The sequence below is a fragment of the Protopterus annectens genome, chromosome 2.part1 (assembly GCF_019279795.1).
Source record: "Protopterus annectens isolate FY-2018-M chromosome 2.part1, PAN1.0, whole genome shotgun sequence".
In the NCBI taxonomy this organism is placed as follows: domain Eukaryota; kingdom Metazoa; phylum Chordata; order Ceratodontiformes; family Protopteridae; genus Protopterus; species Protopterus annectens.
In genome coordinates, this window is record NC_056729.1 from 641,406,936 (window position 1) to 641,421,364 (window position 14,429).

At 36.3% G+C, this 14,429-nt stretch overlaps 1 protein-coding gene across 1 annotated transcript in view; it reads left to right on the forward strand.

Moving 5' to 3' along the window:
- The window catches only part of NEIL2 (nei like DNA glycosylase 2), a 476,349-nt gene that overhangs the window by 304,253 nt on the left and 157,667 nt on the right, over positions 1-14,429 (forward strand). Inside the window, exon 3 of the mRNA XM_044062380.1 lies at positions 10,110-10,474. Within this exon, the coding sequence (XP_043918315.1) occupies positions 10,110-10,474 (365 nt within the window). The remainder of the gene's footprint in view (positions 1-10,109; positions 10,475-14,429) is intronic.

Here is a 14,429-nt window from a genome sequence, read left to right on the forward strand (position 1 = left end):
ATGATTTAAACCTCTGTATTAATTTAACTCATGCTAATATTCATGCATAAAGAACTCATCCATGCTAATGTTACTTCTATATCATTCTCAGATGATTTAAACTTCTGTATTAATTTAACCTTGTACTACTGTTCTCAACCACTAAACATGTAAATATGCTTTACATCCTTCTTCAAGCTGCTGTTTAACTTTTGTTTAGTTTTTGCTATTTGGTATGTAAAATGTGCTTAGTTTGTTTCTGTTTCCACTATGTATTGTACTTCATATTATGGAGCTTGTACTATGTATTATTGGAGCTTTTCTCCCCGGGCTTCCACTGAAAATGGGCTCTTTGAGCCCAGTGGACCTCCCCGGTCATCAAACTGGAAATAAATAAACTCTATAGTAACCTAACATCCCTTAGATCTGCTGACAAAATATTGCTAAAAGTTAGTAAGCCCCAAAACTCTTATGGCAGCTCCCTATTCTCCCATTCCATAGCCAAGCAATGGAACACTCTTACACAGCATATTCTCACCATCAATAACACATTAACTTTTAAACAGACACTAAAAGAACATGTCTCTAAACATACGCTCTGCTCCTGTATTAACCCAGGCTAAACATCTACAGCCTCCTGTTACCTTCCTTTCTAAATATCTCCTTGCTCTACTGAATTATTCTCCCAAAAAAGTAATTAATTAAAGAAAAGAATGCAGTGTGGTGAACTGATATTGCTTGATATATTTGACATTTACCTATAAGTGATAAATATTTTGCTGATATTTGCTTGTTATGTTTGACAATTACCAATAATTACTGAGTAATTTTCTCAAGATGTCTGACTTTTTTTTTCACTCTACTGTAAAAAGCTGAAATTTGCAATCCTTTGTATATCCTATAATAATTATTGCAACTCGCATATGTTCATAAGTAACTTATATTGTAATTTGCTTTGGAGCTTTTCTCCCCAGGTCTCCTCTGAAAACGGGCCACTGGCCCAGCCAGACACTATCCTGTTAACAAATTAAATAAATAAATACATGTTGATCTCACCAATAATGTGGAATTAGCAGAGTATTATTTTAATCCAAGCTTAATGATTGTGTATCTGCAGGCCTAGATGAGTGTATGATATTAAAGCAATGTCAAAAGGTTGATCCCTGCTATGATGATTTTTTATAATATTTTAATTAAATTAATTATTTTGACTGGGTAATATTTGATCACGAGATATCCTTTGATAAATTCCTTTCATTTTAATAGATAAGTTTTGCCAGTGTTTCATTTTTATGATTATTATTACCCTGCATGTTTTTACTAGTACATGATCTGATACAAAATTTGCATGGGTCTGAAAGCTTTCAATTAAACACACATGCTGCTATGAAGTAGAATTTCTGTCTAGTCTAGCCCAGCCATTGCATCTTGGGGTAATAATGCAAATTATAAGTTCCTGCTACTGAATTCACATCTTCCATATAAAATATAAACATATGCATATTCAAAAATGTACCCTTTTTATTATATTTTTCTATTCTAGGTCACCTGATGTTGCTTTGCTGTTGCAAATCAGGTTCCAGCCCCCACACATTAATAAAATGTATTGATGAAAGCTTATTCTTTCACTTAAATTTTTTCTAATATTCATAATTTCAGTTTTTGGTGGACCATAAATACATGTCAGCACAATCTTCCTACCAAATCTGCTATTATTGTCTTTCCCTATGTTCTTTCACTGTTACATCCCCTCTCCCAGTCAGTATTACTTCTCACCATTTCCTTTGTCCCAGATATTCTGCTAAATGCCTAGCCTGAAATAATTTCTTTGTTAAATTCACATGCTAATTCCTGTCCAAATGCATCTCCTGTAGCATTGTTATTTGCACCATACAGTTCCTAATATAATTCTGTTCTCTTTTTGTCTACATCAGTAAGGTTATCTACATTCCATATCAAAATTAACAAAGCAGTAATTCTGATAAAAAATATTACTCCCACACACTATATAGGGCAGCTCTTTTGAATATATGTTTACAACTGGCAGCTTACATGCATTAACTAATATTTTACAGGCTGGTCTTTTATGTCATTGCTACTTCTCATTTCTGTTTGAACCCATGTCACCTTTTCACTTCAATAAAATGTTCAAGACACACAAAAAACTAAATATATTTTCAAAAACCCCTCATCCCTTTTCAACTCACAGCACACTCACAAAACTGTATTGACCTTGCTAAAAAGAAATGTATCCCTCCAAACTAGAGCAGCTGATCTGAATAAAAATCTGTACCCACAGACATTACCTATTCTAAAGTCAAGGTTACCCTTATTAAAGTGCAGGTTAGAGCCTGTCTTCTCACTTAAACAAACTACTGTCTGTTCTTAATTTGCATGCTTTCAGCAAACATTTATTTTTAGTCTTACAAAGTACATTGCCCACCCTTAAATAAATCCAAATTGTACATTGTTAATGCATTGAAATACTAACACTGCTGGTGGTGGGGGGGACTACTTGTATAATTATTCAATTCACTTCACTTACTTTCAGACTTCTTTTATTTTAAATTAACTTCTCAGACCTCTTATGCTTAACTGTTTGCATTTGCAATCTCTATGCCCCTAATTAAAAATGGATGCTAAGGGAACAAAACAGCTAGTAACTTTGTAAGCACAAAAAAGAGCCTTGTAGATTTTATTCAGAACACACTGTTCAGAACTCTCTTGAATGATTGCTTGCACCTGCAGGCTGTTTCTGTCCACTAAAAGCAGGTACTAATGGAAAATAATTGCTAGTAACTTTACAAATGGAAGAAAGAACTGCCATTCCTCATGCATTTCAACATTTTCTCTTGTTTGCCAAGTCTGTTTGCTTTAAATTGTTTGTGACTTAAATTGAGGGTATTAGTTTAGAGACCCACTCTACAAAAACATGGGAAATTATTGTAATTTAATTTTATATATAGTATGATCAACACATGTTTTACATTTCCCCCAGTGACCAAAAATTACATTATATTAACTTTAAGTTGCTCTTTTCCACCCTTACCTATCTTATCACAGTGTAATTCTTGGATACTTTACAAATAAGGAAAGTACACTTTAACGTCACTAGCTCCTTCTATTTTTCTCAGTAGTTTGTCATTTGACTTTGGGTATTTTAAATAACTCTGAGTGCACTTGTTTTATTTTCCTCTAAATTACTGGAAAACTTCTCCAGTACTAAAACTGAAATTTGAACTGTTGTTTGCTGAATAGCTATAATGTTCTTTCTAGACAAAGATTTATTTGTTCAGTGTCTATTTGATTTTGATGGTTTTCTCTGAATTTCTTCTTTGCTAGCATCTAAACAGTGTAATTACTACCCAGTAACTGAATTTATCCAGATTAATAACTTTTACTAGCCCCTTCTATTTTGTGTTAGCAGAGTATTATAGAATTTAAGTAATCTCTTTGGTGGTCTGAATTAATCCATTTACTTCCATTATTCTTTCTGAGGCTCAAAACAGTAGCAACTGCATTTGGTACATCTTAGATGTTCACAGGGAGCTGTCAGTTAATTTCAAAGTGGTTTATAAGTAGGTAATACCTGATAGGGTGGTTGTTATTAGAAAATATCGTACCATACAAAGGCATTCTGAGGCTCACAATCACCACTGGCTGAAGGCCTTCTTGCTGTGGGAGGTCCAACACTTAAATACTGGTCTATAAGGATGTTTTATATTCCCATTTGTTTTGATATTACTATACACAGTTGTTTAGTTCGTATGTAAAATTGTTCTTTCATTAATTATTTGAAAGTTAATATTGTGAGATGCAACTTTTATTGTTGGAGGAAGTATTTCATATAAAACTGTAGAATTGTTTAACTTATTTAGCATGCTGCTCATTTGTTAGTCAAAACATTAGTTACTGAGTTAAAACAGATGTTTTATTCTTATTTACTTACTCAAACCCCTTATATTTGTGGGTAATATGCATCAATAGTGGCACTATATGTGCTAGATTCAAACATTAAGTTGCAAGTACTTGCATGATTGAAAATTTTCTCTTGAGAACATTTACCTGGTATAAACTTTTTAATTCAGCCAGTGGTCCCTTTTTTAGAGAGAGAGAGAGAAAGAAAGTTTAAGCTTTTAATTGCTGTTTACAGTTTAGACGTTTTCTGGAAACTGTGATGTCTTTACTTTACTACAGTTTTCAGTCTATCAACAAGAAGCACAAACCATAAGATTTACAATTTAGTTGATTTAATTATGCTTACCCATAAAAGTGAGCAATGAATTGAAGGTACTGGCAGCTGCAGTCAGTTCCTATTCACTACCTGCACCCTGGGAAAGCAGAGTACTGTGAAAGAAACAACAAGAGAGTATTTGTTAAAATATACTCTGCCATTCAGTTTACTAGCTATGATTTTTCCCCTTGATGTTTTATTTTTTTGCACATATTCTTTTTTTTTCTTTAAGTAATAAATGAGTTAAATAAAACAGATATCCCTTTATAAAATGGTTTCAGTCTTTTATCAGTGTGTGCTTTATGATGAGTTTATGAGTACAATGTACAAAGACTGTAATCAATCAATTTGGCACAAGACCTTGTTGAGGACCTACAAAATACTAGACAGGAATTGAATGTTGTAGAGAATCTTTATGACACCCAATAGCTAGAATAGCTTATTCTTTCAGAGTAGCCAGTAGACGAAAGAAGTATTTTTTTTAAGTAGAAAGCGTGATTAAGAGTCAGGTAGGTCTTGCTGCATTAGCTGTCCTGCTAAATCATGAAGAAGGTTGGCTGAACCATGAGGGGATTCTGCAGCACTCATGCCTTCTTAGCAGATGCATATTTGGGAAGCTAGTTCCACTTGTTCTCCTTGGCTTGGAGAACCGTAACCAAGGTCCATAATATTTTATATGGTCCCAACTAAGTCTGACAGATATGTTTATTTCCATCAAGAGTGTCTTTAAAACATCAGTTTATTTCCTTCAAGCACCAAGAACAGATCCCAACTCTTAATCTTTGAAGGGCAGTACAGCCTTTTCTTCAGAAGTATTGAAAGGATACTCTTTTAGCCCCTTTCTCATTTCCAAGGGAGTGGGAGGCTTCTATCTCAAGCTACACATCAGTATATTCAGGGAACACATCCAGTGAGTCAGGTTCCAGTAGTGACTAACCAGGAAATCTTTTCTCTGCTCCTGTAGGAAAACTAGGTGGTGTCACTGAAAATGATGGCTACCTCACAGAAAGTTCCTTCTTTTCACTTTGCAGTAAAATCTTTTTTATATATGATTCCAAGGCATGGGGCTCCATGACTCCATTCAATTTTGGGCAGACATTGTTGGCATAACTCAAGTTATATGTCAAGTTTGAACCAAGCCTTCCTCCCAACCCCTTTTGGAGCTGGGAGTAAGCCCATGCAGACCAGAGGGGAGCATTCATATGCTACACTGACAATGACTAGAAGTCAGGATTGAACCCTGCACCTTGTGTCTGTGATAGGAACACATTAGCCACTATGGCACCCTGTCATCTCTGATTTGGTGAACACTTGCATATTGTTATTTTACTGTACCCAAACGAATTATGGTGTACTTCATTGGAGGTCTTTCATTTCCAAGTCTATCTGTAAAGGCTTTCTTAGGGCTGTGCACAACAACACTCCCATGTCTTGGAATCATCTATAAAAAAGCCATTTTACTTCTGCCATTTGAACCTAAATGTTATAGAGTAGAAGGCTGAAGAGTGAATTTAGTAAAGCAAGAAAATGCCATGAGAAGGTCCAAAAAAATCTGAAGAATGGCTTTAGAGAAACAATCCTTGACCATAAGAGAATCTGACAAAATACTGTTACTGTGATACTGAGGTCCACATTTGTCTTTTTATCCATGTTATCTATGTTCAGTGCTGGATGCTGCTAAGTTGTGAGTAAAGCAAGGGTAAAGTTTGAGGTGCAGAAAAGTTAGTGTCTGTGGCCTCAGACTATCTTCTGTAGTATTCATTGAGATTAATGAGGCAGGATTAACCTTAAATGATACCAGTCTTGTTATGGCTGAATAAGAGATGTTAGAAAACTGTCCTCATTTCTGGAGATCAGTCCAACTATATTTAACTGCAATTGATGTTACAAGAAAGGATATGTAATTCCCCTGAAGTGTTACAGAGGAGTCTACTACAGGTGCGTACATGCTATAAGCTCTCGGTACACCTGTTTGCTGCCACTTGTTCAAAAAAGCAAGTGTTCCAACTCCAAGTAGACCAGTATCTCATTTCTACATAGCCCTCCCAATATGCGACCCTATAAACTATATAAACCTGTCAGAACCTAAACACTAAAATTTAAAACTCCTACCCAGTTCCCAAGCTGATATCTTAGTCCCTTACCCTAAACCTCCACTCCTTCTCCCTAATGTTAAAGTCAGTGATCACTCCCTAAACCTAAAACTCCAACCACCTTCCGTAAACCTAAATTCCTTGATTACTCCCTAATCCTACAATTCCCTTCCCACTTCCTAACCCTAAAATCCTCCCCACTTCTTAATCGTAAACCACCACTCCCTCCCCACAGGTACATGCTCAAACCCATATTTGAGTTTGAGTAAGTACGAGCAATACTCCTTTTCCACAGATGCTTACCCAAACTCAAATTCAAGTTGGAGTACACGCAGTAGCCTGGCCGAGATACAAGGAGTTCAAGTCCCTGGCTTTGAGACAGTGTTTTTCAGATACTCAGGCCTTGAATTCCAGTAGTGAACAAGTTATACAGCATTTCTTGTGCAGAGAAGACATGCATCATTGATTCATATGGATGGATATTCATGAATTCTGAGAACAGTTAATCAGTCACCTCACTGGTCCAATTAGTATCTGAATTAATGCATTAAGGATTCATGTGTAGTACATAGCTGAGAAAGGGGTTTATTTATGAGATTTTCAGACTGACAACTTTACAAATAACGTGGAAGATGCAGAGGGATTCTTTTGGACAGCAGCTTTCACTTTTCTTGTGAATCAGTAGCAGAGAGTTTCTCTAAAGACTGCTTGCAGAGAGTCATTCCTGATCTCATTATCAGCCACTGCAGAATGTCTGACAGTAGATGGGCATTTAGGGAAAAGTTACTTTTGATAACATTGTCAAATCCAGCTGTATACTGTCTGAGATGTCTACTGTGGGTACTGATAACTGGCCCTAGATATTCGATGTGTACTAACCTGAGTGAGGCCCTCACAGGAGATTCCCAAGTCTGAACTTGAAACTTCACTGTTCGAGAAGAGGTGCTAGGATAGCCTATGCAGCAAACATTAGGAAGACTGGATAAAGTGCACACAGCATGACCATTTTCACTATCTTTTTCTATGGAGGTACTATGTTTATTTTATTTTTGCTTCACTGTTAATTGCTAGAGTCAGCTAATCCAGAGTCTCTTTTCAGCCACAGCTTGGTGAAATGGCATCTTAGCAACATTATGCATACATACAACAGAGCACAAACAGGTATGGAAGTGTTTATATAAATATAGAATACAAATGTTAAATCCTTTCAGTGGTACTTAATGTGTAGACAAGTAATACTGGTATAGTATATTGCAGTCCATCACTGGCATGGCATAATACATCCGCAATCTATTTCACTGAGAGTCATCAACCTATTTAATTGTCAAAGTTTTAACATAGCAAAGAAAGTAAAATACTGACATATATGTTCATGTAGCAGATGACCATTGCAATGCAACTAAAGTGCAGATAGACTGATGTAATGTTGGCACACGAGTAAGCATAGCTCTGGTATAACATAATATGACATACACAAGCATTTACCTTTTGATTGGCAGTGTAGCATTTACAGTATAACAATGCTTACACAGTACAGTATTTACATTTACAATATTTGCAATATTTATATCAGTTGCAAAGCTGAATATAATGTTTACTTGATAACTAAAAGCTGTCATACATGTTCCACCTGCGTCTGCTGTACATTACAGATTTCAAACATTTGCTCCATATTTAAAATAAACCTCAGTTACTTCACTGTAAACTAAAATGAAGCAAGTATCAAATCACACCAGTGTTTTCACATGCTTAATACTTCACTAGAATCTAATGTTCCTGGCTTGGATGATATGTAAAACTGACATCCCATCTGCTTAAGTTGGTGGAAGGTCAGGTGGATGTAAAAGATTCCATGGCATTTAATGAAGAGAGTATGGAAAGTTCACAGGTGTCCTGACCAAAATTCCCACTAGTAGTATAAATATCACTTTGGATATCCCCAGAAAAGAGACTACTAACCTAGTAGGACTAACCTGGTGAACAAAGGATAAATAAATAAATATTATTGAAATGCACAGCAATTTATGGGGCTTGTTTAGACGGGCTATGCTTGCCTAGTATCACCCTATAAAGCTGTGTACTGAGCCATTATATTTTTATTGATGATGTATTTTATAAATTACTGCATTGTTTTGTTTTGTTTTGTCCATTTTTGTATGAGAAGTTATTTTGCTGTAACCTCCCCGGTCTGCTAGGAATCAGAGATTCTTTTGCTTGGAGAATGTATATACCTGAAAGCAAGATAAGCAAGTTTTACCCGCTTCCCTTCTGCTCATAAGTGATTTCACTGGCTGCCATTTACTTGATACTGTATAATTTTTCTATCTAGTACTGCAGCATTCCTGCATACATTGTTTGGTCCATATAGGTATTCCAGCACCAAATTATTGAATCTGTTTTGTGTACTGCTGACCTCATCAGCTGGGTGACTAACAGTTGCACATTGTTTTCTCTGCAGATGGTTGCTTGCATTTCTGCCTCAGAGGTCTTTGTTGTTTGGGCAGATTTTTATTGAGAGCCTCCGTGAAAGTGTGTGTGTGTTTTGTGTTACTATGTGAGAGGTGTGGTGATGTGTGATCCAGGGAGCTATGGGATCTATGAGGTGTGTTATATGTGTTGACCTTCTCCTCTTGACTGGCTAGCCCAGTCTTGGTTTGAGAGAGTGTGGCCTCCAGTTTGGCTATGTATGTGCATCTCTCACAAGTGGATGTGTTTGGAGGTAGGAGGAGAGTGCTGTCTGTGTACATGAGGCAATTGTTACATTGCCTCAGGATGCCCAGGTTCACCAGGTTAATAGGAGAAAGCATAGGGAACTGACCTTTAGACATGCCTGAATAGGTGCTTAGTTATTTAAGTACTGGAGCTGTTTTGCTTCCTTTTTTAAGTACTGATGATGTTTTTGTTTCCTTTATGGATAGTTTTTAGTGCTACTAGCAGTTGGTATGCTTACAATAACAGCTGCAAGAGGTTCTGACCAGGTGCTGGATTTAGAGGTTTGAATTGAGTGCTCAGAGATGAAAGCTAGCAAGATCTAAGGGAAAATTTGAAGAGCACACTTTAAGGCACCAGTAATAGTTTACCCTAGCTTAGCAGTGCTGCACGACGCACAAACCCGTGCAAACACGGGTTTTTAAGTCAGAAAGTTGAAAGGGATAGAATCAGCCCAAAATAGCTAATAAAATATAAATCCTGAGCTGGAAACCACTCCTCTAGCAATAGATAGGCTGCTCAGAACTTACCACTCACACTGATATCCAATTAGACAAACTTAAAAGTTCTTGCCACCCTTATTTATCAAGCACTTAATACTGTCTACCTCCCAAACTGTGCAGGACCTTGCATGATAAGCCTGGTGTAAATTTGTGTCTACCTTTTGTGGGTGACCTGGGAATATTGTGTGTTTAAGTGATTTAGATTAAAGGAGTCAAATACAGGACTGAAAAAGGATAATGCTACTTATCAGCTCATAGCTTTAACTCTATCTAAATTGCCTTTTTCTGGTGTCTGTTCCCAACTCTGACTCATTGCAGTTCACTCAGTCTGCTCTCTATCTTGATATCATTAAATTGGCCGATTTCACATTAAACTGCCAAGTGATAATTCTGTTCTGAGTCTGATGAAATAAGGAGACTGAATTTGTTGGCATTTTACAGGCAATATAAAATTTGTGCCTGTAGTAAATTGAAACTACTTTGGATAACTAGGAGTTTGGTATAATAAAGTTTAGTCAATTTTGTAAATATTTTCTGACACTGAAAATTCTGTCAATACTTTCTGTATATGTTCTGTTTCTCTTTTATTAGGTCCATGGGAAGAACTTATTCCTTGGATTTTCTTCAGTGCCACCATCTGAGGCATTTTCTCTCCAACGTCATGCAGGAGACATGGAAGAAGGCACATCCTCCCAATTTTCTCAAATAATGACTAGCCAGAAAAGTGCACATGCATCATCTGAAACAAGTGAACAAGAATCAGGGTCTTCTAACACTGATGGAGTTAAATGTCTCAGCAATATCACAGAAGCGGATAGCACTGTAACTCTGGTCTCAGGTGAGGCTCAGAAGTGGCTTTGTTTTCATTTCTGGATGTACGGCAGTGTCAGAGCCAACGAGCTTGCCAGGGCCAGTCAGGCAAACAAAAAGGGAGACTGGAAGGATCCCATACCAAGGTATGTGCAGACTCATGCAGAAACAAATGTCCCAAGGTGTACCATAATAGGTGTAGTCATTTAGTGGGATCCCTCTAACACAATATATGCTAATTCTAAGTACTTTACAAAATTTTGATACTGTTGACTGACTAACTGCATACCATTGTCAGTAAATCTTGTTCTAGAAATCTGTGCCTCAAAAGTATAGATTTTAGAACTGTGACAACTGACTACCTGGAAGCATTTATCAAATGCACTACTTCAAGGAATTGTGAGTAATAATTCATGCATAGCAGAAATGTAGATTTATGTTATGGAATAAATAAGTGAGCCTGTAGCTTCATCTAAAGCAATGAAGGAATAGTATGTGATATGAGTCCAACCTTTTGGCTCCAGTTGTTTAATTTTCTACAGATCTCAAGGCTTTGAATTCACTGCTGTATATGTGCATGCATAATTGGCCAGTAAATGAAATTTCTTGTTGTTTTATTGCATTTTGTTTTGCCAAGTTGTGATTCAGTTATTTTTGTTAACATATTGTCATGCATTTGAGTGTCTTTGGGTACATAACAATTAATCCCAAAATAGAAAACACACTCTGATAAGAGGAAACGGTAGTTTCATACCATTAGACCATCCTGTCTTAATGATACATAAAAGCACATAGAGCTCTAAATCATCTCTAGTTTAAACTGTCATCTCTTGTTGATTCTCTGTTATCATTGGTAAGTGAAATAAAGTCCTCAGTACTTCCGAATTCTATTTGTAGTAGGTCTTATTTGTACACATTCATATATGTCCTGCTCAGTGGATTTTCAACATGCATTAGTTTCTCTGGTTTATACTGTGTATGCAAGTCATTGTAAATGTGCTGGAGCTTCATGTAAGGACTTTATAAAAATGTTTTGAAGTAGTTTATGGACTGGTTCTGCTGTAATGTTCTTTCTAGAAATATAATCATAGACCTCCTGGCAACCAAAGACATTAACAAGTATTTCCTTCTCTACTGGTGCATTATGTCTGGATGCATATTCAACAGGTTTGCCATGCTACAATAGAACTGCATTCTAGACATACTGAATTTTATCAACTTGCAAAGTTTTAGGTAGTGCTACGCCACAATACCTGAAACTTGGTGCTGCAATAACTAAGTATTTTAGCATCTTTAGACTCATGATTTGGTCTGCTGACCAACACCACACTGTATATCATGTTCTAGCAGTTTTATTAATAGCACTGTGCGTTTTAATAGGTGAGGAAAGAAATTCGATACTGTTCCATACCTATAGTTTGCAGAATAGATTATTTCCTAGGTTTCTACATATTCACAGTAGCATTCACCTTATCAGTATATAGCTTAACAACATTTTCAGTATTTTATGTATTTTAGAGAAATGTCATATCCAGCATCCAGCAATTTTTGTCTGTCATTTGTGTTTCTGTTTTGCAGTACTCCAGACTAAAATATTATATTTTATGTTAATTCCTCTAGCTAGCTTTTCTACTATAATTTCCACTACCCTTTGGAATACACCAGGAACTGATGAAACCCCAGTGAGTAAACTTAAGAAGCTATAATGATTCAAAGGTATATTGAAAGCACAAAATCTAGAGCCTGGATCATCCAATGTGGGATTCCAAAATCTTTGTAGTACATTAAGCAATCAAAAGAATCTAGCATTTTTCATAGTCACTACTGCCTCTTTACCTTGTCCTGTTTCACAGCTGTTAGCATACTATTAATCAACTTTTTTATTCTGTTTATAACTCCCGTTAACTCCATGCACTTTAGATTTTGATCCATTCAAGTATTAAGCATAATAGGCATTTTGCTAGGAGTGCAAATCACATGAATCGCCGCACATGATATTGTTGTGATATTTAGCCTTCAAATATCCTAAACTTTCAAACAGATTGGCATGCATCTTTAGAATATCACTTTTATCCTGCATGGCACACTATTGTCTGTGACTTCTGCTTGTTTACCTGTAATGCACTGCTCATCATAGATACTCTTTTATTGCATTTGCTTGCCATATAGAGTTGTTTGCCAGTGATGTAATTTTTGTACACCATTCACTGAAACCTGCACTTTATATTCATCACTGGACTGTCTCTGTACTATAGTAATCTTTAGATACCTAAGCACCCATACTAACTGCCTGTATGATTATTCTGTTGACCTTCTTGCACATACTCACAGAAGGCTTTCACGACAAGTCTGTGTATAGCTTCACTGACAGTTGCACACTCTGGCTGCTAATTGTATTTTATCACATTTTACAGCTGAATTTTTTTTTTTTTTTTTTTTTTTTTGCATGTAAACCACATGAATCGTATTCACTCTGGCAAGTGTTATACAAACATCTCTATCCAGAATATTTGGTTGCTTATTTGAGCTTGTAGTGTCTCAGCCTGGAACAACAGTTTGCATGTGTTATTTTTATAAACACTGTCCAGTCATACTTTATGCTTCAGATGATGCCCAGAATATGACAGTAATATGCATGCAGACTTGTAATCTATTGCTTCAATTCAGTATATTAAAATAGATGATGGTGTGTTGCACTTTGCGTTAGTATTCAGCTTAAATGGAACTGCTTTGCCTTAAGCCATAGATTTTCTTACCAAAAGTCACTTTTGCTCTCATTTCCTGATTGCATTGAATGTGCACACACATACTGGCAACCACTACATTCAGTGATAATGTGTGAAACATTTACTGTATCTTGTGAATGTACTTTGGTAGTACCAGCAGACATCTCTGATTTATGTTGCTCTTTTTGCTCTAAAGCATTGCTTGGTGCAGCAGTTGTTTCCTACAGACTGTGGTGAAATAGTTATTTTTACCACAAAACCTACAGATTAGACTAAATGTGCACCTTTTCATGCCTATATCCACAATGTTGTATTGGGTTGTATGCTACACAGTTCACTCATTCTGCATGCATACATTGGTGGGTTTCTAGTGTTAAATCTGCTTCTCAGTACTCAGCCTTTTAGCTGATCATTTCTGGTTCCACATACAATTCCATCTCTGCTATGTCAATCAGCCAGGTTGACAGCTTCACAGTCATGCTCTGTGTTAAAGAACAGGCACATGAGCATCTACTACACCCTAAACTCATTAATTTCTAGAAAAAAATGAATGTCTCACATATGGTAGATCTTTGGCTCATATCATGGCTGAAATTTATTTTTTTTAATCTGCAGTCTTGTCTTTCTCTTCCCATCTAAAAGTAAAAATGTTAAATCCTTTGACATCCTCATTTGTGACATGAAGAACCACTGCACTTTGTTTCTTTTAGTTTTGTTCCCATATCCACCCTCAGTGAGATACAGATCAAAATGCTGAATCCAAAATTTCCATTTTTCAGACAAGTTTGATTGCAGTTTTGGAAAAGTTGGTGGTTGTAGTATCATGCCTAAAAATACCAAAAGTAAGACTGAGTGTTCTTTTCAAAAACAAAGTTGGTTTAATGAAAATACTTTAAAAATATGAAAAATTGGACTAATTGAAGAGTAAAGCAGTGGATGACTTATTCAGCCTTACTCTTGACCTTCCAGTCCCATGACATAACCAGTAGAATCCCCAAATCAAAATATGTGGCAGCATGAAGATGCAGCAGGCCCAAAATGTCACAAATCTCACTTAATTCTGACACCAAGTTACATTTAAATATTGGGCTACATAATATACAGTGCCCAGGTAGTCAAATAAACCTTTTAACAAAGGCTTATTAAAGATATCTTACATTAATCGTATATATGTATGTACATGGGATAGTAGCTACATTCTCAAGGCATAATATAATCTTCTTGTAACAGTTCTTCAGCAGTAGTCACTAAGTTCACCCTTTTGCTGCTCTACTGATGGAAACAGCATCTGGCTTGATCCCTCAGCTGTTATCATACCATGATAGTTCTCTCCTCTGCTGCACTTTTACTAGCTTATTAGTCTAGCACTTCACCA